At 41.5% G+C, this 26,171-nt stretch overlaps 1 protein-coding gene across 2 annotated transcripts in view; it reads left to right on the forward strand.

Annotated features, from left to right (window-relative positions):
- The first annotated feature begins 23,072 nt into the window (after positions 1-23,072).
- The window catches only part of Abcd3 (ATP binding cassette subfamily D member 3), a 60,811-nt gene continuing 57,712 nt past the window's right edge, over positions 23,073-26,171 (forward strand). Inside the window, exon 1 of one of the 2 annotated variants that reach the window (XM_048351999.1) lies at positions 23,073-23,350. In XM_048351999.1, coding sequence (XP_048207956.1) covers positions 23,241-23,350 — 110 coding nt within the window. In that variant the 5' untranslated portion in view covers positions 23,073-23,240. Of the gene's footprint in view, positions 23,351-23,621; positions 23,982-26,171 lie in introns of those variants that run through there. The other variant, XM_048352000.1, reaches the window with a different exon arrangement.

Consider the following 26,171-nt stretch of genomic DNA (forward strand, 5'->3'; position numbering starts at 1 on the left):
ATCTTATTCTCTCTGAACCATCCCAGAGCCTTGATCCTGAGTGGAGCAATGGGGGCATTCTCCCAGCTCAGGGAAAGAACAAGTGGCTGTGCTTAAAAGTAGGTGTGAGGCAACAGAAAGAACTGCGCTTGGAATTGGCTTTCCAGGAAGTCTAGGAGGGTCTTGAGCAAATAAACATAACTGTGCACTAGAATAAGACCTTTAATGTCATAACACTGAGATTGACTTCAGAATACGAAGTAGAGTGAGGGGAAGCATAGAGGAAGGAGGAAGAGCAAATAGGCCAAAAACACACTTGAGGTGAAGCAGCCAGGAGGGAACTGTCGACAGGGCCAAAAGCACTCTTCACCCAATGTGCAGTGGCTGTCCCCCATCCCTGCCACTTGTCTTTTCTCCTGGGTGTCATGCCACCTGGTAGCACAAGTCCAAAAACATGTCTTAATGCTCTTTTCTTGAGCATGGAACACATGTGCTGCTAGTCTTTCAAAGATATCATACTTCAAAGACCCTGAGTATAACACACGGATTTGTTATTAGTCATTACCCACAGCTTGGGAAATAACACCCAGCCTCACTTCAGGAGATTCTTATCTGTATCCTAAGAACAGATTGGATTCTCAATGCAGTGGGGAAATGTATATACATACATGCCTTATAGTAGACAATCAAATAAAATGTATAATGTATGATTTTTGAGCAGTTGTACAAAGGAATTGCCATTTAACAAAGCAGCTTATGAATAGAGCCATATCTTGATCAATGTCACCCCTTTCAGCATACCCACCCATCCCTCTCTCCACCCCTTCCCTCACTCTTCTTAATTTTGTAGAATATGCATTGGCTTTTTGGTTGCATTCTCTCCTTCTTCTCCTTTTCATTTGTCTACCCCATTTCTCCTTTAACCCACCCTCCCTTTTGAGTACCTGGTTCCTGGAGTTTTTTTGTGTGTGTGGAACTTTGATTTTGGCTTTCTAAGGAATTACAGTGTTTGAGGTCTCCCTTGAATCTACCGTGTTTTAGTTAATACATTTGTATATACTTGAATACCACCCACTGCATTCACTTGTAGGTTTATAAGCTAAATCTAGCTTCCACATATAAGAGAAGACACAGGTCCTTTGTCTCTCTGGGCCTGACTTACTTCATGTAACATAATTATTTCCATTTCTTTACAAATAGTACTGTATCATTCTTTCTAATGGATGAATAAAATTCCATTGTGCATATAGACTACATTTTTGATCCATTCATCTACAATGTATTTAGCAACTTTTACTCTCTGTGGATGAAAGTTGTCAAGAAGACATTGTAATGATTATGCAATATTAATTTCATAAAGAATCCACATTTATATAAGCATAATGCCAAAGAAATTTGCAAGATACTTGTTCTAGATGTGTGTGTGTGTGTTTGTGTGTGTGTGTGTGTACAGATAATATTCTAAGAGCATGAGAACTGGTAGGGTGGTGTTCTCTGTGGTTTCCAGTTTGTCTTGATCAAGCAAGCAAGGAATGCACAGTAGGTAGTGATTTGGTGATCCACTTGGCTGCTTTGGAATTGTTCTCAGAAGGGATGATGGCTGCCTTTTTCTGTTGCTCAGTCTTTTCCAGGATAATGTTGACCCCCAGTGCCTCTTACTGAGGCCTGTGTTTGCCTTCTCCTGCTTGGTGAACTCCCTCTCTGAGGTCAGATGCATTAAGGGTAGACATGTCATCAGAGATCAGCTCAAAGGTTGCTTCTGGTTTCATTAGGTCATTGGTCCCCTGCTTGGAGACTAGTTCTCTCCTTAGTCCTTAGCACTCCAGCATCAAAGTGAGATACCACTGACTGTGAGATGACAGCACATGCACTCACAGTCACCTGAGGAAGGGACTAGCAACAGGCAGCAGTATAATTAAATGAATGCAATAAAAATAGTTAACTGAAACAAGTCAGTGACATTGCCACAGCAAAAATTCTGTGAATCTTCATTATCAGTGATGACTGGTAGGTTAATATGGCACAGGATGGCAGGGAAAGATAATTGGTGTTTGTTTCCAACTAGTGACAAAGGAAGTCCTTTCTCCTACTACACAATGTCTTGTACTGCCAAGAATTGCTCAAACATGGTGCCTCTGTGCCCAGCATCCACATTATATAAAGCAAAGCTCACCTAGCCTCTAGGGATAGCTGTCAGGCAGAATCTGTCTAAGGATTTGAACGTGTTGGCAGCCATATTTTCTTTGGCTGGATCCATTCACACAAGCTGGCCACCAGTCTGGCCTCCATGTGAATTCTTCACTGGAATGTTTTGTTTTTTTCTCCACAGTCACCTTTGAGTTCGTGTGTGTGTGTGTGTGTGTGTGTGTGTGTATTTTTATCTATTTATATTTATTTTTAGCTTTGTGCCATCATCAGGGCTTGAACTCAGGGTCTCAAATGCTTGCTTGACTTTTCCTCTCATGGCTGGTACTCTACCACTCATGTCACAGCTCCAGTTCTACCTTTGAATTCTTCAAAAAGCCACACCTAAATATTGCTTCTTCAATAGTTTTCCCAGAGGCCTTCAATTATGAGTCATTTACTTATACTCCAGAGTATACTTTAGTTATTGTTTATTATTATAAAAAGGAAAGGCCATGAACTTTGAAGTGAAAAAGCACCAAGTTCAAAGCTTGTTTCTGCCAATTACTGACTAGGGAAACTGAAGAAAATTTACAGAGTTTTTGGAAGCTTGATCTATAAAATATAGAAATAATACCAGTCTCCTGGCTGTTCTATAGCCTAAGGCACTAGAAATACAAAAGAATATAATGATACAAAAGATGGTTTACCATTTATATATTTATAAAATCTCTGATTATTCTATTTCTAAAGAAACTAGATTATTCTTTTTTTTTTTTTTTTTTTGCCAGTCTTGGGCTTTGGACTCAGGGTCTGAGCACTGTCCCTAGCTTCTTTTTGCTCAAGGCTGGCACTCTTCCACTTGAGCCACAGCGCCACTTCTGGCCATTCTCTATGTATTTGGTGCTGGGGAATCGAACCCAGGGCTTCATGTATATGAGGCAAGCACTCTTGCCACTAGGCCATACTCCCAGCCCAGAAACTAGATTATTCTTGTTCTGAAGCGAAATCATGCAGAACAGATGTATTCTTTTACTGTGGCAATTTCACTGGCTTGTTTTAGTTAACTATTATTAATATGTAATTCAATCCCTACTCTATCTCACCATTGTACCTAATCCCTTGTCATCATCTCCAGTCAAATGAAGCATGCATATCTCTGTTTGATATATTTTCTTGGAAACATACATTCATTTCTACCCCATTCTATGAAAGGACTGAAGTTTGGGAAGCCCATTTCTGAATGCAGTTTTAGTTCAACACCATCTCTTAAAATCTGTGCTATGGGAAGTAAATAAAAGAATATAAAAATCAAAATCTTTACAAGAAAGCGTGTTAAGCAACAAAAGAGGGTGCAAAACTGGGGCTAGGAATGTGGCTTAGTGGTAGAGTGCTTGCCTAGCATACAAGACATTCTGGGTTCAATTCCTCAGCACCACATAAACAGAAAAAGCCTGAAGTAGCCTTGTGGCTCAAGGGGTAGAGTGCTAGCCTTGAGCAAAAGGAAGCCAGGGACAATGTGTAAGCCCTGATTACAAGCCCTAGGACTGGCCAAAACACACCACACACACACACACACACACACACACACACACACACACAACTGATAGGACTAAAATATACCTCTGTACACAGCGATATGTTTAAAATAAACATCATTGCTGAAGTCCTATTTTATTCACACCGCTAGGGCCTAGAGTCAAGTCAAAACTCAGGTAGAAAGGGAAACCCCTAAGGAAACAGAGGAGCATCAATGCACTTTTTAGAGTTTAATTAAAGGAGGAAAAACCTCCCATGGAAATGACCCTTCAATATGTCATATTAAAATCTTACTTAAAGTTGTTCTCTCTTACTATGCCCCTCAAGGATGTGATTGTGGGTACAATGGGTACAATGTAACAATGTAGTGGACCAGTGTCAGGTTCATGAAAAACCAAAACCATCATCTCCCTCTGAATTGTATTAGACAAAGAGTGGGAGAGCTGACATTGCCTGGAATAAGATGTTGTCTGCTCCCTGCTATGAGTAGGTAAACTGTAGAAAATATGCCACACCACAATTGATGTCAGCATGCTTAGGTTCGCACAAATCCCCATTTATTCTTTTTTAAAATTTATTTTTGTTGTCAAAGTGATGTACAGAAGGGTTACAGTTACATATGTAAGGTAATGAGTACATTTCTTATTATACTTGTTACCCCCTCCCTCATTTTTCTTCCACTTTCCCTCCCTCTAATTCCCCCCCCCCCATTTATTCTTCAAGACTAATTTGGCTTTTGCAATGGATTATGACTATTCATATGTTTTTGTTCGGGGTGGGAGTCTGGGTCCATTAGAAGAAAGGAAATGTTTGTACTAGCAAAGATGGTTCAGGGGACATTAGAATTCAGCATTTTTATTTCCTTCTCTTTCATGTAAATATCCCCACCATATATCTTAAGTTCCTGTTCCTTCCTTATCAGTGCCTTAATTTAGCGCAAGAAACCTAATTATGCTGTGTTACTGACCTACAAACTCCAGCCTTTACAATCAAGCCTTGTCTTTAATTCTCAAGTAAATCTATCCTGTGCCTAGCTGGAGGAATCTATTGAAGGAACTACTTCTAAAATGTGATAAACATTTCCTGGTTTGTCAGAAAATGCCTGAGTTAGGCATTCAATGCTCTCTTTCAGAATTGAGACATGGTTGTTCCAAGCCACCTAAGCTGTCTTCATATCTTTGCTGCCATAGATACTAATATCATAGTCATCTACCATCACATACTGTGAGTGAGTAACCTGAGTCCCAACATTCCCCCTAGCAAGATGGATGCATGTGGAGTCTGTTTCCTGCAGTTAACCCACCCCTTTGCAAATCATTCTATTAGTCAGGAGCCTGGCAGGAAAGCCATGGAAGCCAAAAGGGGAGGCTAATGGAACTTTAATGAAAACACTGATTCAAGAAGGCGCAGGGAACTCAAACCAATGGGGATGGAGGTATTAGGAGAGAACTTCTTGGACGAAGCTGTGTCTTTTGACAGACATAATCTGTCACTAACTGAAGAGCAACCAAAGGAATTAGGCCCTCATCCTTTTTCTGGACTCCTGTTTTCCAGTCTCTTCCAGTCACTGCTGGCCTTGCTGGAAGCCTGCTTTAATGCTAGTGATAAAGGTCAAGATCTTGGGGACTAGAGCAGGGTGAAAAGATGACAAATAGAGCTGCAAAAGCAGATAAAAATCGTATAGCTGTCCATCCCTTTAGCTTTCTTTAGCATCTACTGTTGTCTTTATTTTAGAATAAAAACCTATTTCCCAAAAAGCAGGGTATACACACAAAGCCCCAGTGGCTAGTGTAGCATCCTTTGGGACATTACTAAGTCCATCACATTTTCACCTAAACAAATTTGCCACTATTAGTCTTCACATACAGTGTAGATCTTTTAAAAAGACAAAGAGTCCATTAATGAAAAACTTTGCTGCTGTTTATCCAGAATGGACAATATATTCTTCAGAAACCCTAGCATCCATACTCTCTGCTATGGCATCACTGGCGCTACCAATGGGAAGAGGGTCACGGGTAGATACTGGGCTAAGAAAGCTTTCCCTACCAGAATAGCTAGGGCAGAAGTTCAGATCAAACAGTTCTGAGCTTGGCTGTCTTTAGTATCAGGATTCAAAAGATATGCAGATAACCTTCTTGCTTTGGTTTGCTTTTAGAAAGAAATTAGATTCAGGGCTGGGGATATAGCCTAGTGGCAAGAGTGCCTGCCTCGGATACACGAGGCCCTAGGTTCGATTCCCCAGCACCACATATACAGAAAACAGCCAGAAGTGGCGCTGTGGCTCAAGTGGCGGAGTGCTAGCCTTGAGCGGGAAGAAGCCAGGGACAGTGCTCAGGCCCTGAGTCCAAGGCCCAGGACTGGCCAAAAAAAAAAAAAAAAAAGAAATTAGATTCAGCCTCAAGGGAGGAGCCTAGTAAAAACTCTCCATTTATCCATCCATCCCATTAGTCCCCAGCCTCCTCAGACAAGAAATGGCCTAACTAGGTGGGGAGAGCTAGAGCTCCAACCTGTTAGACTGGTGCTCAGAGATCAGATTCTATCAGGGAATGATGAAGGTCAAGTAGATCAGCCTTTCCCAGCAGTGACTGCCGACAGGGAGTAGCCCAGTGCAGTCTTCAACAGAGGAGTAAAGCAAGAAAAAAAATGTATATAATACACACACACACACACATATATGTGTATATGTGATGTGTGATACACACACATACATACACACATGCAATTTTATTCACCTATCAAGAATAATAAAATAATATTGTGTCATTGGGATATGGATGGACCTGGAAATAAATCATAACGAAGTAAGCCAGGCTCATAGATAAAGGACTCATCTTTTCCTCTCATATGTGGAAGTTAGACCTAAACTATAAACCCATATGAAAAACATGCAAGGTTACATTCACATGTATACTATCAAACTGAGTAAAGTATGGTATTTGCAGAGGTGATTTACACCATGGAACTTTGACCAATTAACAGACAGTTTAACAAAATGAAAGTTAGGAAGCGGAACCATTTCTTGTCTGAGTGAGCTGGGGGCTAGTGGGATGGATGGATGAATGGAGAGAAGAATGGTAGGCCAATACAGTCATAATACTTAATGTGCATACAAGAAAATGGAGGGGCTGGGGATATGGCCTAGTGGCAAGAGTGCTTGCCTCGTATACATGAGGACCTGAGTTCAATTCCCCAGCACCACATATACAGAAAATGGCCAGAAGTGGCGCTGTGGCTCAAGTGGCAGAGTGCTAGCCTTGAGCAAAAAGAAGCCAGGGACAGTGCTCAGGCCCTGAGTCCAAGCCCCAGGACTGGCCAAAAAACAAAAAAAAAAAAAAACCAACAAAAAAACAAACAAGAAAATGGAGCTATGTAACTTGAGATGGGAGGGATGCGATGAAGGGAAGAGGAGGGGGAATGATGGAAAGGGTGTCACTGATCAAGATGCATTATACACATGCATGGTATGTTAAACAGAAACTATTTGAAGATGGTTATAATAATAAAACATGTGTTATAGTCTTGCATTGTTAATGTCCACCCTTCCTTTCTGGGTTCCCATGTCTGCCCAGCTTTTGGCTCTTCTGCATTGTGGTTGAGAACTTAAACTTTGAGATTTGAATCCTGGCTTCCTCAGTTACTAGCAGTGTGACCTTGGGCAAGTTCATTCATGTTTTTCTTTTCTTTTTTTTTTTCCTTCACTTACCCCAATTATAAAAGAATAATAATAGCACCTGTCTCGTGGGGCAATTGTGAGAAAAAAAATGAGATCCACCATTATAAATGGAGCTCTAATGATGATTCCCTTTTCTCTTTCACCCTGTGGACCTGATAATATCTCACTACTGAATGTTAACACTCATCCTTCACTAGGCCACAGACCACAGTTACTCTCAGCTGCTTCTCACCTAAGGCATTCACACAAACACCTTATGTATATCCTATGAAACTAGAAAAAGGGAGAGGATGGAGAGGTTAGGAGGGATGGGGGAGAATGATGAAAGGGGTGATAGTGATTATGATGCATCGTACTCATACTGACATGTTGAATTATAACCCCTGTACAATTACTTCATGATGATAAAAATACATTTTAAAAAAAACCTCTGCAGAAGGCTGGGAATGTGGCTTAGCGGTCGAGTACTTGCCTAGCATGCACAAAACCCTGGGTTCAATTCCTCAGCACCATACAAACAGAAAAAGCCAGAAGTGTCGCCGTGACTCAAGAGGTAGAGTGCTAGCCTTGAGCAAAAAGGAGACAGGGAGAGTGCTCAAGTCCTGAGTCTAAGCCCCAGGACTGGCAAAAAACAAAAAAACCAACCAAACAGACAAACCTCAGCAGCAACAACAACAAACACCTCATCAGACTTCTCCACATTCCCTGCAAGGACCAGCCATCAGCTCAGTACACACTCATGGACACAGGCAGTTCCTCCCATATTCCTCCCTCTGTCCTTTCCCTTCTACCACAAAATTGTTCTTAATATGGTTAGGAGGATTTTTGGTGGGGCTTTTTTTTTTTTTGCATTTCTGGAACAATTTTATGTAAACCTCCATTTTAAGTCACGTGCATGTAACATTACACATTGCTATCTCTGGAAGAAATGAGAAAGGTGGGAAATGGCTGAAAGTTCTCTAGAGACAAATTGTTTCCCCAATCTGGAACTATACAATCTTTTGAAGTTCTTTTAGAGATGTAAAAAGCTAGGTTAATGACAAAATAACAAATTCTAGCCACAAGTTTGGCAAGCCATGTTCCCAGGCATTGTTGATAGGCTGTAAACAGCACGTGGCTGGTATTTCAATAAAAAAGAAAGAATACAGTACCATGTATTTGTTGAGTTTTTAGGATTTGTTGATTATGCTTATCTTAGATTTGTTTAAACTTGGTTTCTGTATCCAACAATAAGGCTTTTGATGAGATAGGATTTTTTTTATTGTGACACTGAAGACATTTTAATGTCATATTTTCTGAACTTCTTACTTTGAAACAATTTTAGATTCATAGAGAAGAAATACAGAATGGATAATTCTTGTACACCATCTACCAGTCTGCTTCTAATGTTACCATTGTACATTAGGAACAGAACTTTAATTTACATGTCAATAGACACTGAACCAGCAATGTTGACTAAGCCACAGACTTTATTTGAGCTTCTCTAGGTTTTCTGTATACTGTCTTTGTCAGGACTCCTTGGACTAGCACATTGCATTCAGTCATCATGGCGGCTGCCTCTCCTCCATCCTGTGATGGTTTCTCAAGGCTTCTTATTTTTCATTAACTTGATACCGTGTGTGTGTGTGTGTGTGTGTGTGTGTGTGTGTGTGTGTGTGTGTGTGTACTGGTACTCACACAGCAGTAGTGGAGCTTGAACTCTGGGCCAGTGCATACTCTTTGCTGGCCAGCTTTTTGCTAATTAATTGGAGACAAGATCCTCATGGACTTTGCCCTGCCCTCCTCTGTGTTGTTGTGGTGTATGATTAGGCTCTTTTTTCAGAGTTAGCATTCCATCATGAGATTCCTGACAGCCTGGATTATTCTTTTTTAAATTTTCCTACAAGAAAGTTTACTCTGTGGTATAAGTTTGGTGGAATTTTCAACACAGCCACGTGTTCACTGTTGGAGTACTATATTGTACCTCTCATTACATTAAAATTCCCTTTTGCAACCCATTGGAAGTGAACTCCGTATTTCTGAAAACATTGCCACCAAATCAAAACTTTTATGTCATTGGCATTTTATTTTATTATTATTATCATTATCATTATTATTATTATTATTGTTTACCAGTCCTGGGCCTTGAACTCAGGGCCTGAGCACTGTCCCTGGCTTCTTTTTTTTTTTTTTTTTTTTTTTTTTTTTGCTCAAGGCTAGCACTCTTTCACTTGAGCCACAGTGCCACTTCTAGCCATTTTGTATATATGTGGTGCTGAGGAATCAAACCTAGGGCTTCATGTATATGAGGCAAGCACTCTACCACTAGGCCATATTCCCAGCCCCTCATTGGCATTTTTAAATAGATGGAAGTGATGCATATTCAGGTTTGTACAGTGGTGTCAAATATGAAAACCACATTTTTTTCTGTTATGCTTTCAAGTGTGAGTATAGGGGTCTTATCTACTTTGATCTCCCTGAGTATGCTCTGGTTTGACCCAGGCCAGGACCTTTAAATCCAGAAGCCAACAATTCTAAGCCCCATTCCTGAAGTGACCAGTACTGATCCTTTTTGGCCACTATTGAGACACTTGAGAGACAGAGAATAAGGCCACAGTTACTTAGGGCAAAGTGTGAGGTGGAATTCAGACTCAGGACTCCTGGCTCTTGGTTCTTTCTTTTGCCTGGCATTCAAGTGCAGGTGCTCAGATCAATCTGCAGCCCTAAAGTGTGTGGGTGTAAAACACCTTTGAACTGGTAAGTACTCTGGCGGCTGCAGCAGATTTTTCTCATGAACGATTTGAGCACCAGCAAATCATGGCGCAACATTCTAGAACTATTGATAAGGTGTGCATCCTTGAAAACAGACTTTGAGAAACTGGAGACAATGTGGGAGGGAGGGCTGAATTTGATTACTGATGGTGATAATAGAAGTGGTCCTCCACCCTAGACCAGAGTAGTCCTTAGAGACCAAACAGGTGAAGGGAGGACCTGATGTGGCAGTTTGATATTGGAGGGAGAGCTACCACAGGGTGGATAGGACAATACCAAAGGGCCATGGGGCTTACGGCTTCATTGCACACAGAGAACAAAGCCCTGTTTCTATCTGTCAATGAGGCACACAGACATGGCAGAATATTCTTGTAATTCCTGCACTGGGAAGGCTCAGAAATGATGATCATGACTTTGAGGCCCTTCTGGACTACCTGATGAGAGAGGCCTTGTCTTAACTATAACTAATGAACTAACTAGTTAATTAAACTGAGCTTCAGAGACTCATACTTGCAACCCTATTTGGGAGGCTAAAATCCAGAGATTTTTGGTTTGAGGCCAGCCTAAACAGAAAAGTTCTCCAAACTCCACCTCCAAAACAAACAGCAAAAAGCCAAATTGAAAGGTGTAATTCAGGTGGCAGAGTGCCAGCAGAGCAAGCAAGCTGAACCAGTGTGAGGCCCCGAGGTAAAATACCAGTGCAAGCAAAAGAAAAGGGGGGGGGGGGAAAGAAACCCTCAAACTTGTCTATGATGATAGTTGAGTGCACTTGAAGCATAACATATTTAAACTTACATTATTACCATCATGCAAGGTTTTGAACTTCTTCATGTATCACTTGAATAAAATGGACTCCTTCATGTTTTATCAAAGGTCCATACCTAAATGAGGTGCAATTTGCTAGCTGTGCAGTCACAATCCTATATCCAGTGTGGGCCAACTAGGGTAACTTGCCTTGCATAAAAAGATGTCCTAATTCTTTGAAAAAAAAATAAGCCACTACTGATATGTATGAAACAAAACCTCTGAATAGCAAAATGTAGAAATCCTTCCAGCTGTAGCAATATTGGCGACCTTTTAGATGACAATCTGCTTAGTTGGGGTTTAAGAGTAACTGTATTCCTACAGGTAATTCTTACCTATTTTACAGGTTGTACCAGGGACATTTGAGAGATATATTATTTTCCTTCCATCTTTTCAGACAACCCAAGAAAGTATTTGCCTCATAGTTTCAGATACCCTAGGTCTGCCTTAGTGATATTTATAACTCGTTGTAGTATTAATTTTGCTCAATCCTATAATATTATGAAACAGTCACATAATTACTTTGTACATGCTACAATAGTATAGCAATCTAACATAACGAGTTCAAGTTTCATCTGTAATTTTTCTTTGTCCCTACCCTGTCCAAGACTTGTTCATGAATTCCTACCTTGTTTTCTATCCTCTAGCTCTCGGCTCATCTTTCTTTCCTTTTTCCTTCCTGTGTGGTTATGCTATTATTTTAAAATACAACTAGGTCTACTTATTTTGGTTTGCTTTCAGTTTGTCATTGTTTTATTCTTATTCGTGTTGATTAAATTTGATTTTTAATTATTTAAAACACAAACATACTTTTTAAGAGTCAAAAATGGTGTAAGAAAGATATTCTTAGATTAGTGTTTGTAACTCCACTGGACATGGTGGACACAAACATGTAATCCTAGCATTCAGGAGGCTGAGAAAGGAGGATTGAGAATTTAAGGTCAGCTTGGATGTGTACATAGAAAAATCCTGTCTCAAAAAACAAACAGAAAAAAACCAGTAACAATAAATGAGTGCTACTCCTTTGAATTTCTTCCATTGCCCTACTCCTCAATCTCTTATAATTGATTTCATTGTTAGCTACTTTTCCTTTTGTGTTTTTTATAAAGATAAACTAACATATGTCTTCATTTTTCCTTATTTAAAACTTAGCTTCTCCTCCCACTCCCCATTTATAGGGATTTCCCTTTTAATAGGTGCATAATACTCATTCAAGGTCAGCCTATGTAAAGTCCAGTACACTCCATCTCCTAAATATCTAGCAAAGTCAGCTAGTGGTGTGACTCAAGTGACAGCTTGACCTGTGCGCTTGTGTGGTGTGTGTGTGTGTGTGTGTGTGTTGTGTATGTGTGTGTGTGTGTGTGTGTGTGTGTGCGCGCGCATCAAGATCAGGCCATCAATGTCCAGTTAAGTATTTGGTTAGTTTCCAATGTTTTTCTATCTCAAAATAATTTGTGCATGTACATTTTTGTATTTTTGGAAGTATAACCACTTCCTAAAACACTCATAGGCCAAAGGGTACATACATGTATAGTTTTATGTTTGAATCTGTATTGCCAAATCTCCCTAAAAATTTCCCCATTTGGACCAGAACTGTAGAGGTCTATTTCCCCCACAACCTTATTGTGATGCTACTAAACTTTTTTTTTTTTTTTTTGGCCAGTCCTGGGCCTTGAACTCAGGGCCTGAGCACTGTCCCTGGCTTCCTTTTTGCTCAAGGCTAGCACTCTGCCACTTGAGCCACAGCACCACTTCTGGCCGTTTTCTGTATATGTGGTGCTGGGGAATCGAACCCAGGGCCTCATGTATACGCGGCAAGCTGTCTCGCCACTAGGCCATATCCCCAGCCCCACTACTAAACTTCTGAACTTCTGCCAGTGTTGTGGATACAGAAGTGACTTTAGTTTATTTTGTATTTTCTCTATTATGTTTGACTGTCTTCCAGAATTTTTATCTTTTTTTGTAACTCATCTGTCCATTTTCCCATCTCTTTTTTTTGTAACTTGTTCATTCTTTTCATTTATCTATTTTTCTGAACATTTTTTGATACTTTTCTGTAGGCTGTATAAATTCCTTATGAATTATGGGTATTGTCCTTTTATTTGCAATGCAGGTTAGAAATATTTTCTTACAGCTAGTCACTTGTCATTTGACTTTACTTATGGTATGTTTGATCTGTGAAAAATGTTTTATTAACTATATAATTATTTTTAAATTTTGCCAGTTTTTTCTTTTGTTGCATAGGGATTTCTAGTCATATTTGGGAAGTCCTTTCTGATACTTAGTATTTACAGTTTCATTTTTTTTTCACTTAGATATGTGATTCATATGGAGTTTATTCTTATGTATGGGTTGAGGGATTTCAATTTCTGCTATTTTTCAAGTGGCTATCCAGCAGTCTCAATGTGATTTATTAAGTAAACAACAAACAGGCAGCTATCTTTGTCCAAGTTTCAAGAGATCTTTCTGTATCATATCCTACATGCTTATGTACATTTAGCTCCATTTCTGCTCATTCCTTCAATTGCATTGGGTGGCCATTCTCCCATATGAATCATAGGCTTACCTCATCTATACCCCTATGGAAAAGTTCATTGGGATTAAAAAACTTTTAAAGTAAACTATAAATCTAGTTTCTGGGTTTATAAATTATCTTAGGGAAAACTAGTGGAATTATCAGACTTGAACTTCCCAACTAAGGACAAGACATTTTTCTATTTTCTTTTAAGTCTACCTTTATGTTTTTTAGGAATGTTTTATAATTTTCTTTAGACAGATTTTGAATATCTTTTGTAGCTTATTTCTAATTATTTTAAAGATTTTATTTTTGGTTTTGCTATAAAAATAGAGTCCTTATTCATTATATCTTATAACTGGTTGCTATTTGTATATGTGAATGTTATTGGTCTGTGCATGCTCAGTTTATATCATGCTACATCTCATAAATACCTTATTGTTCGAAGAAACATATCCTTGATTTTCTAGAGCAGAGGTTAGTAAACACTTTGTATAAAGGTCCTATGTTAGTCAGCATTCTTCAGAGAAGCAAAGTACACACACACTCACTCACACACACACACACACACTCAAATCTATAGAATATTTACCTGTGCCAGGCACTGTATTAAGTACTTTCCAAATATTAAATCATTCACCCCTTATCACTAACCCAATATATGAGCAGATTTGGTGCACTGGGGAGAGTAGAGGCTACAGGAGTCTGAGAAGGAGAGATAATGACAGGGGTTCACTCACATTAGGAAAGATCCTGATGTAGTGAGAGGTAGATGTTATCAGATAAAAGACTGTATATCCTTGCAAGGAGGTTGGACCTTCGTCTGAGAGCAGGGAGGCTTCTAGAAGATTTTAAACAGAAGATTATGTGACCTGGTTAATGTTTAAAGAATGTCTGTTTTCCCTAGTGGTAAGATTTAGAAAGCAGAGGACAGAAAGGGGGATATTTCAGGCATAGCTAATAAATGCATGAAGAAAAGCCTAAGCAGCACAATTTGTCATAGCTAAAATATGGAACCAACCCAGATGCCCCTCAGTAGACCAATGGATCAGGAAAATGTGGTATATATACACAGTGGAATTTTATGCCTCTATCAGAAAGAATGACATTGCCCCATTTGTAAGGAAATGGAAGGACTTGGAAAAAATTATACTAAGTGAAGTGAGCCAGACCCAAAGAAATATGGACTCTACGGTCTCCCTCATAGGGAATAATTAGCACAGGTTTAGGCTAGTCACAGCAGAGGATAAGAAGAGCCTAATAGCTATGCCCCTATGAATGCATAAGCTGATGCTAAGTGAAATGAACTCCATGTTATGGAAACAACTGTTATATTACTGTTGTAATCACTTTCAACATTCCATGTGAAACCGTAGCTTCTATTGTGGATGATCCTCTTGTATCACCTTCCTGTGGTTGTACCCACACTATCACTGTACCTCATCTGAGTACACTGGATACTGTATATACTAGTATTAGAACTAGGGAAGTGAAAGGGAATACCAAAATCAAGAGACAAAGGATAAAAAGACAAATGACTCAAAAAGCAATACTTGCAAAAGCATTTGGTGTAAACCAACTGAACAACTCATGGAGAGAGAGGGAAAGGAGGGGAGAGGGGGGAATGAGGGAGGAGGTAACAAACAGTAGAAGAAACATACCCAAGGCCTAATGTATGAAACTGTAACCTCTCTGTACATCACTTTGACAATAAATAAGAGAAATAAATAAATAAATAAATAAATAAATAAAAATAAAACTAGAAAAAAAAGAAAAGCCTAGGTTTGCTGTAGCCTAGTTTATTTGGAGCAGAGAGTACTTGGGAGAAATGGTGGTAGAGAGATTGGCAAGGCAAAGTAAGTGGACTGTGGAAGATGTGAAATCCAGACATGACTGGAGAGAAAGAAAATAGTGTTATGAAAATTAAACTATGGTGCCAGTAAAGATGAGTTCTTTTTCCTATCCCCTAAACTGTTCTTTTTAGACTCTTTTTCTTAAATGTCTCAGTATTTCTGTAATTATCTGTTTTCCTTTATGCTGTGTCTGGCCTAACCTTTTCTTTTCTTCTAAGTTAATTGCTTATTGGATCATTCCTTTTGTCAATGTTCCATGTATTATATAGGGACTTGTTGGGTGTCTACCCAAAAGCAAGCTGTTATCAAGTTATTAATAACAAGAGCGGTCATTTGTGAGGAATTATTGCTAAGGGCTAGCTACTGTTAACTATTATTCCTTATACTTTTATTCAATATACTTTATCCTTTCCTGTCTTCTTTCTTTTTCTTCTTTTTTTGCTCCCTGATATTTACCATTTAATTTTATACCTATACCTTTAATCATTTTTAAAGTTTTAGCTTTCCGTTCATGAATTGCTTCTTTCTAAAGAAACTCGTAGTTTCTATAACCCTATTGAAAGTATAGATGATATTTCCAATCGCTTTTACTCTATTTAAATATCTGGTTTGTTTTTGAATTGGTAAATTCATAATTATTGCATGCTTTCTTTTCTCTGAGTGGTATAGAAAGGGATATCCATCATGATAGATGCATCAACTACAATTGAGAAACACAAATACTATGAAAGAGTGGAGCAATATGAATACTCAAAAAGTCCATAACACCTCAATAAGTGAATCCAATGGTACTGAAATGGCTGAAAGGTCAAATAACTTTAAAAAATGATAACTGACCTAAGCACTGGATCTTAATTACTGGCTACCTTTTTGTCATTTTTCCACAGGGCATTTCCCTTAACACTGGTTAGCAAACACTTACAGGTCATTAGGAACACTGGATCTGAGCCTCAGATTGGATACAGTAGCAGGAACGGAGAATTTTTTCTCTGTCAAGAGTCATTTGGATATTTATAACATGATTTGTAGGCCCAGACTTATTGAACTTTGCTTTGAAAATAGCTCCAAGGTTTATTGAAATTTGAGTCCCACCTGCGGTCACCTTGGTAGTACAGACCAAATTAGGCTGAAGGGTTAGATGTTCCTCATTCTCACCCCTGCTGGGATGGTAATGTAGCTCAGTGGTAGAGTGCTTGTTTAACATGGGTAGGGCCCTGGGTTCTATTGCTAGCAACACACACACACACACAGACACACACACACGCACACACACTTTATCTTTCCAGTTAATTGCGCAATTGGATTACTTATTAGGAAATCCTCGTAAGAAACACATGAGGCTGCCTATAACTCAATTTACCAAAAAAACCATAGGAGCCCAAAGACACCAGATTTATCCCAATCTGTTGCCCACACCCTTTGGCAGCTAGCTGTTATTGCCCTTCCAAGTTGATCCTCTTCAGTGCCAGGTCTCTTTGCTCACCTGCTGGAGTGTCCTGCATGCACAAATTGTGGACCAGCTGGAAGCATGACTTCAAGCTCTCCCTGTGCTGGGACATTAGTCTCAAAACACATGGGTAATTCCTAGGTGGCTGAACTGTGGGAGCCTTCAAGGTTTAGCTGCACATCCTACAGGAACAATCATTTGCTTGGGCTACTGTTGTGTTACCACCAGACTTTCTTTTCCTCTTTAGGAACTTGAGTAGGTGACAGAAAGACTCCTATATATCCAAAAGAGTCTAAAGCATTGAATTTTAATAAAAAGGAAAAGGTGGAGGTTTCCATTTCTTTTTTTTTTTAATTAAAAAATTTTTTTTGGCCAGTCCTGGGCCATGAACTCAGGGCCTGAGCACTGTCCCTGGCTTCTTTTTTCTCAAGGCTAGCACTGTACCACTTGAGCCACAGCACCACTTTTGGCTTTTTCTATATATGTGGTGCTGAAGAATCGAACCCAGGGCTTCATGTATACGAGGCAAGCACTCTTGCCACTAGGCCATATTCCCAGCCCTTCCATTTCTTTTTTTCCTATGAGGCTGTCCTCTGTAAACATTTCCCACAGCACCTTGGGCTAACTAAGGCTGCTTGGTGGTAGAGTCTTGCTGGAATGTCCTGGGCAATGGGTACCTCAGGCTTTCTTTCCACTTTTATCTCCTTTTCCCAAGAGCAGCTTCTCAAGACATTTGGCTAAGCAAATCCCACTGTTCCCAGTAATCAGGGATAAAGTTTACATTGCCAGAAAAGTGATTGGCAAGTTTCTCTTTTAAAAGTTTTAAGATTGCCGGGCACTGGTGGCTCATGCATGTAATCCTAGCTACTCCGGAGGCTGAGATTTGAGGATGGCAATTCAAAGCCAGACTGAGCAGAAAAGTCCATGAGACTCTTATCTCCAATTAACCACCAGAAAACTGTAAGTGGCCCTGTGGCTCAAGTGGTAAGCACTAGCCTTGAGCTCAGGAACAGCACCCAGGCCTAGAGTTCAAGCCCCGTAACCAACAAAAACTAAGTTCTATGATTGATCTTCCAGGAAACTCCACCACATATTAATAGAACTATATATGAAGCAGATATAGTTACAAAGGAGGGAGGAGTTAACTTGAAAGAGGCATGTGGCTGGGTAGGGATGTGCAGAGAAGAGTGTTCATAACAGATCATCATGGCTTCCTTATTACTGTACTGTTTATTGTACTGTTTGCAGTTTTCTTTTTTCGTCTGTTTTTCCTCTTTTGTTGTTTTTTATTATTGTACCCTTTGTCTTGTATATTACTTTTCTTGATTTGGGGAGGAAAAGGGGAAGCATAGAAATGGTCACATAAAGGGTGAACCAATTCATCAGTGATGGTAGACACTGAACTATACAACTTGGGGAGGGGTTGGGAGAAGAAAAACTGGGAGAAAATGAGGGAGGGGGTGATGCTATTCAAAAATAAGTGTACTTGGCTGGGGATATAGACTAGCGGCAAGAGTGCCTGCCTCGGATACACGAGGCCCTAGGTTCGATTCCCCAGCACCACATATACAGAAAACGGCCAGAAGCGGCGCTGTGGCTCAAGTGGCAGAGTGCTAGCCTTGAGCGGGAAGAAGCCAGGGACAGTGCTCAGGCCCTGAGTCCAAGGCCCAGGACTGGCAAAAAAAAAAAAAAAAAAAAAAAAAAAAAATAAGTGTACTCATTACCTGACTTATGTAACTGTAACCCCTCTGTACATCATCTTTACAACAAAAAAGAGATGAACTGAGTTGGAAGAGAAGATGTCAGGGAAGGGAGAAACTGCATTTCAGGAAGGAGTAGAATGTTCAAAGGAAGCCCACTGGAGAGACTGTGAGTGGGCACTCATCTCCTGGGGTGAGTAAAAACATCATTTTGGAGGAGAGGATATCAAGATTGGAGTTTAGAGAGAGACTGGTCTTGGAGTTTTTCTGGTGAGGGGAAAACAGTCAAGGATTTATTCATTTGCATCTCATCTTTCCTGATAAGAATGTACCACTGCTGTGCCTCTGACTTTGGGTAAATATTATCATCTACTCACAACTTAGGCAGGAAATAGCAGAGTCAATTGAGAAGTTTTCCTATCAATTTAACAACTCTACCTAGTCCCATCCAATTTAAAGCCACAGAATGCTTCTCTTCCTATTTGTTTGGCAGTGCTTTGACTCAGTTGGTCATTACCTTTAACCTGGATTATTTCCCAAGTGTGAACATTGGTCTCTTTGCTCAGGGCTTCCTCCTTTAGTCTGTCCTTCACACATCATTAACATTGTTTTCCCTAAACGCTTTCTAAATCTACACAGAATACTTTCTCCTCCACACCAAATGAGATCCCACCTAGACCTCTTGATGTTTCAGACCCTCTAGGAGCTGATCCCAGCTAAATATGTTGAAATTTTCTCTGATTTTACACTCTGTTCTGAGTTTAACCTATCCCTCAATCCTCTTTTTGGACATTCTTTTTGGAAGTACAGGGGTCTTTTGGGGGGTCCTTTTTAAAGTAGCAGAGCCTCGCACTTGCTAGGAAGTCACCCTATCACTTGACCCTTGTTTCTTTATTTTTCAGGATCTCCAGCTTTTGCTTGGGGCTGGCCTTCAACCCATAATCTTCCTGTTCCACCTCTTGCACAGCTGGGTTTACAAGCATACACCAACCATCATGCCCAGCTTGGGTTTTTTGTTTTTGTTTTTGTTTTTGTTTTTGCCAGTCATGGGCCTTGGGCTCAGGGCCTGAGCACTGTCCCTGGCTTTCTTTTTTGCCACTTGAGCCACAGCGCCACTTCTGGCTGTTTTCTATGTATGTGTTGCTGAGGAATCGAACCCAGGGCTTCATGTATACAAGGCAAGCTCTCTTGCCACTAGGCCACATCCCCAGCCCCCTAGCTTGTTTTTGAGATAAATTTTTGTTAACCTTTCTTTTTTTGCATGCTGGGATTATAGGTACACATTATCACAGATGGCCTGTTATATTACTTTCTTCTGTTTGTAATCTTTGTTGTCTTTATTTCTTTTCCTAAAGCCCATGTTACATTTGCCTTTTCAAGGTTTGGCCCAAACCACATCAGCTGCACAACAAACTATAAGCAACTTTGATGGCTTAACACAATAAACATTTATTATCTCTCACAGTGTATGTGAACCAAGAATTTAGGCTCATCTTACGTGAACCAAGAATTTAGGCTCATCTGGGATGAGCTTCCTGTTGTGGAACCATTCGTGAAGTTGTAGTTACCTAGCTTGACTGGGGATGAAGATGTTTGTCAGATGATTCATTCACATGACTGTCAGGCTGCTGGTTTCTAGTGGGAGGCCTTAATTCCTCTCCAGGGTCATCTGAATGTTCTCTGTGGGCAGCTGTTCCCCAAGAATAAGTAATCCGAGAGATCCAGGCAGAAGCCACAGTGTCTGTTATGATCCGGCCTCAGTAGTCACCCATCCTCATCTTGAACAATTTTGGAGGTTGGATGACACAATTCTTAAGAGGCTTTCTAGATTTCCCCAACCTTATATTCCTTTCCTATTTCAGTAACTCAAATACTTTAAAAATCAGAGCTCCTGGAGGTTTCTTAACATACTGTATTTTCTCTTTTTCCTAATTACTTAGTACTATAAGTTATAATACACCCGCAGAATTGCTTGGGTTATCCAAGGACAAGATGCTACAAGTTATTGGCCTTTAACATCCTAGGTCAACTGGAAACTTTGTTGCTCTTAGATGGTTATCAGAGAACATAACATCCCTTTCTTGCTTGGAGGATTTGAATGGTCAGTCACTGACTTAGAAATGTGGCTTCTATTTACAGTGCAGAGGTTTATATATGGAATTTAGAGACACAATATTCTGTTTTAAATTTTTGTCTCCAAACACACAGAAGTTTGAGTCTACTCCTGAACTCAGGTTTAACATTGTATGCAGATCAGATTTGCTTTGAGCTGATCTATCACTGCTTTATTTAGATTTTATCTTTACTTCTTTCCCCCTAAATATCACAATTCCTTAATCCATTTTAAAACTGTTTTGGACTTGCCTACATTTTCTCTGTTGTGAGATATCTCTTGATAGCATCAAATGAACAAACCTAACTGCTGGGTTATAGGTTTGCCTTTATCCAATGGGCATTACCAACAACAAAAATTATGTTAGTTTATATAACAGTTCACTTTTAAAAGAAACAAATTTCTCATGGTCCTTGAATAAGGGTTCTTTAGACTATCTTGACAATGAGTTTTCTTTCTTTTTCTTTTTCTTTTCTTTTCTTTCTTTCTTTCTTTTTTTTTTTTTTTTTTTTTTGCCAGTCCTGGGGTTTGAACTCAGGGCCTGGGCACTGTCCCTGAGCTTCTTTTACTCAAGGCTAGAACTCTACCACTTGAGCCACAGCACCACTTCTGGCTTTACCTGTGGACATGGTGCTGAGGAATTGAACCCAGGGCTTCATGCATGCTAGGTAAGCACTCTATCACTAAGCCATATTCCCAGCTTTGGATTTTTTTTTTTTTTTGTACTGGTCCTGGGGCTTGAGCTCAGGGCCTAGATGCTATTCTTGAGCTATTTTGCTCAAGACTAGTGCTCTACCACTTGGGCCACAGCTCCACTTCCAACAGTGGGATATTCATGTTTCCCCTGGATGTTTTGAAGTCTACTTCTTCAATAGATATGTTTTTGATCGTTTTCTTCATTGTGACAAACTAAGATGATCCTGTCATTTCCTTTTCAGTTTCCCCACACCTTTACCTTCATTATCACATTATGATTTACTAGTGAACTAGCAACTTTCCCTCTACACTACTGGCTACACTTTTGCTCCCCAGGATTCAGGTACAAGTATCTTGTTAAGCCTTAATTGAAAGCTTTGGACAAATCTAAGCATTATCCTTGTGTTCACAGTATCCTATTCATATCTCTGTGGTGGTACCTACCACATTTGTACTTTTTTCACATTGTTTTTCTCTACCAGCCTTTGGAGAAGAAAAATGATTATTGGTCCTTGTGTTCTGTGTCAGACATGCCTTATTACTTAAATGTTACATAAGTAAGAAAAATGTCCACATAGCACATGAAGAATTGAGAAACTTCACTCTTATATAACTTAGAATTGACTATTGCACACCCATACACAACCATAACCTGGACCAATGTGTCTTTTTTTAATGATGCCCATAACATATATGAGGCAACCAACAATTTACCTTGAAGAAACACCTAAGGCTTCATTGTTAGGCAGGCTACTTTAGCAGGTAGGCAACTTAAATATGTGTTTGTATTATGTGAAGTTTTATAGACTTACTTTCTGCCACTTGCTTTCCTCAACTGAAAATGGCCATTCATTAAGTGTGTATGTATGAGGCTAAATGGGACGCTCACAGTTTCTGCCTCCTGGGGAGGAATAGAAGAATGCTGTAATCTGTAAAGCCCTTCTGATTCTGGGAGAGAGGCCAGCACCAAGACAACACACGATTGTTACTTCTGAATGTCCATTTGAACAGTACAATGTTTCTCAAACTTGGGCCGGAGCTAACATAAAGAAATACATTTTGTATCACCACCCGCAATACATACCTACTGAGAAATTTTCAAAAGAACTTCTTTACTAAGTCATGCGCTCTGAGCTTTTTCCATCGCCATTTATACTTCTAATAAAAACCATGAAAGTGATGAACACGGTCTTGGGTACCAAACAGATCTCACAGAACAAGGACAGATCCCAGCTCACGGTTTGGAAAACCTTGACTTGGGTCGGGGGCCATTGGGTCAGGCTGAGATCTGAGGATGGTAGATCAAAGCCAGCCAGGATTGGAGAGTCTGTTATCTCCAATTACACACACACACACACACACACACACACACACACCCGGAAGAGGAGCTGTGGCTCAAGTGGTAGGGCACCAAGCTTGAAGGACAAAGCTCAAGGACAACACACTCAAGCTCCAGGGCCGGCACAAAAACAATAACAAAAACTTGACGTATTAAAAAGCAATTGCTGTGCAATCGTCTCCAGGCGGCCCGGGGAACGAATGCTGGCTTCGAGGATGGGGCCTCTGCGCCCCCGTGGCTCCTTTAAGAAGGTAGTGGGGACCCGTCAGCGCGAGGCGGCAGCCGCGGGCCGGAGTCCCGCGTGCAGGCTAGGCCCGCTCTTCCAGTTCTTAGGAGAACCAGGGCGTGTGTGCACAGCCCGGATGGAGTTGACGCTGTGGCCACCACCAGCCTCCGCGCGGAGGAGAGAGCGCCGCAGCACCTGCCTGGTACTAGGCACACCCCCGGAGACCCCGCGGCCGAGGTCCGCGCGTGCGTGGTGCGTGCTGCTGGGGAGCCTCAGACTCCCGGCGCCCGCGCGCGCTCCCGTGCCGGGCCCCGTCTGTGGGGGGCTCTTCGCGGCGACGCGCGCAAGGGGGCGGAGCTTGCAACCCCGGCCCGCCCACCCCGCGCGGTCCTCTCCTCCCAGTCTCCCTCGCGCTTGCTTCCTGCACTAAAGTAGTCGCAGCCTGCTCCCCCGTCGCCAGCTCGCTCGCACTGGTGGTGCCATGGCGGCCTTCAGCAAGTACTTGACGGCACGGAACTCCTCGCTGGCGGGGGCCGCGCTGCTGGTGCTCTGTCTGCTCCACAAGCGGCGCCGCGCCCTCGGCCTGCACGGGTAAGGCTCCTGGCCGCGCCGCCTCTGCCTTCTCCGCGGGCCCCGGCGCGCGACTCCTCCCCGCCGGCGCCGGGAGCCGGGAGCCGGGAGCTCGGTGTCCGCGGCGGCGGCTGCCAGGCGCCAATGTCAGGGAGTCCGGGCGTCCCCGCCGCGCCGGCCTCTGACTCCCCGGCCTATCCGGCCCCTGCCGGCCAGGCCCGGGCCCCGGGAGGTCGAATTGTCCCCCGAGCCCCGGCCGTGGGAGCCCGTGGTCGGGGCGGGAGGAGGGGACGCGGCGCCCCACCCACCGCCGCCCCGAAACCGCTCCCTTCTGCCTCAACTTTCCAGGTGTGGGCTGGTCCTGCCCGCGCCCGTCCCACGCGGGCCCGGAGAGCTTGTTCCGGAGATGTGGATGTGTGGGGATTCGCGATAGAGGTGGGGCTCGTCAGGCTGGACCGCGAGGGGGAGTCGCCCCGGCGCCCTTTGCGGTGGAAGTCCCCGGGCACGGTTTCCTTCTACAGGGGTGCCCTCTTGGAATCGGGCAGGGAACGCCCTGACATTGCATCTGGAAAAGCCAAAGTGGCACCGCACTGTTCGGAGGACAAAGTTCCCTCCCCTGGCGTTGTAGGTGAAAAGTGAAAGGGTGTTTTAGGTGAGGATCGATATCCATTTTAATTACACTCCACTGTATACGCCGAGAAGGACTTCCATTTCCGCCCCCAGAAGTTTCAGATTTAACTTTTGGGAAGTATTCAGATTAGAGGAAGAAAGAGGATTATTATGGTTGTGAGATTGCGGACAACCTTTTTATTTCCTAGGCAAGTCAAGTAAGTGTATGGGAAAGGTTATCTTCCCAGTGTTCTTAGCAGGGCGTGTGCATTTCCTACTAGAGTTTAGCAGCCGGGTTTTTCTTTATCCATTCCTCTGAGCAGGTACAGGGATTTCCTGGTTTTGGTTTGTCTGGAACGTCTGGTTAGTAGTAGAATTCGGACTAAAACACTGACAGGTGGCTCCCAGCATAATTTCCACGGGATCTTTCTTTGCCTTACTGAAGCAGTGGTTCGTTCCTCCTCCTCCTCCTCCTCCTCCTCCCCCCTCCCCCTCACCCTCCCCCCCTTTCTTTGCAAAGAAAGATTTCAGTTCCTAAATATTTGTTTTAATATATACAAGAGGGATGGAGGCACTCGAAGACAGTTAATAGCTCTTTGTTTACTGGGGTACTATATGCGTAGAAAAGTACACATATCAAAAATGTAAAGCTTGAAGGATTTTTCAGGAGTAGAATACACCTGTATATTCAGCACCCAGATCAAGAAACAACTATCAGCCTCTCCAACCCAAACTCTTAAATCCTTGTCTCATCATTCAGAACAGCCACACCACTGATTTGTAAGGTCACAGATTATTGAATGAGGGAATTTTAAACATGATCTAATGATAAATAGCAATAGCAGTAAAATAGCATAATAGAATTTGTCTTACCAAATCGTGGCTGTTCATTCGATTGTAAAATTCTTACACACACACACATCCCACTACTCTTCTTTGAGAAACTTTGTGAACTTTTTCAGGATCCGCTTATGCAACAGACAGCTTACAGAATTTACTCTTGCTAGTCACCTATGTTGGGATGAGTTGCCAAGTACTGTTTCACACATTAAATATTTTGTGTTAAGAATGAAGATTGTAGCCAACACTGGTGGCTCATGCCTGTAATCCTAGCTACTCAGGAGGCTGAGATCTGAGGATCACAGTTCAAAGCCAGCCCGGTCAGAAGAGACCCCTTGAGACTCTTAAAAAACTGGATGTGGCAGTGTGGCTCAAGCCTTGAGCACAAAGAAACTTAGGAACAGTGCTCAGGCCCTGAGTTAAAGCTCCACAAAGGCAGGGGAGGGAGGATGAAAAATATGAGCAAGAAAGTGTGAGGTTTAATTTACTGAGATAAAATAGACGTTTTTTTGCCAGTTCTGTGGCTTGGACTCAGGGCCTGAGCACTGTCCCTGGCTTCTTTTTGCTCAAGGCTAGCACTCTGCCACTTGAGCCACAGCGCCACTTCTGGCCATTTTCTGAATATGTGGTGCTGGGGAATTGAACCCAGGGCCTCATGTAGCACTCTGCCACTTGAGCCACAGCGCCACTTCTGGCCATTTTCTGAATATGTGGTGCTGGGGAATTGAACCCAGGGCCTCATGTATAGGAGGCAAGCACTCTTGCCACTAGGCCATATCCCCAGCCAAAATAGACTACTTTGAAACCATTAATGATACTGAATCCTTTTTAGATGTTATATACTTTCAGAATTATTTACTTATGTGTCAGTCATTACCTTTGGCTTGATGGGTTCAAGATTAGAAAATTGTAAACTTGTATCTTACAGGTCTTTGGATATCTTTGGTAACAGGACTAATTAATTTCTGATGCTTAATTAAGAAACAGGTAGTTGAGGGGCTGGTTTTTCTCCCTTTTATCAAAAAAAGATTTGTCTTTATGTATTGTCATGAAATTGTCTTGGTAATGGAACTAGTAAAACCATTTCAAGAGTTACAATGTAGCATGGTTCCAAACTAGGAGAACAAGTAATTTAATGTTCTGGTTGTTTCAATATTAATGTGCTTTTTTTCACCCATATAAAATGACACACACACATCTCCCCTCCCCCCACAGTTTGATTGGAAAGTTTATACAAAACGCAAGGTAAATAGAATAATCTATTCACTTTACCTAAGAAATGTGAAGAACTTTCTGGTACTTTTTCATCTATGTCTACTTGCTCCTTAGCCTTTCATTGTAGGAGATTTTAGGTCAAATTCATATACATTGAAATGTGCAAATCTTCATTACA

Source organism: Perognathus longimembris, chromosome 7 (assembly GCF_023159225.1).
Source record: "Perognathus longimembris pacificus isolate PPM17 chromosome 7, ASM2315922v1, whole genome shotgun sequence".
NCBI lineage: Eukaryota > Metazoa > Chordata > Mammalia > Rodentia > Heteromyidae > Perognathus > Perognathus longimembris.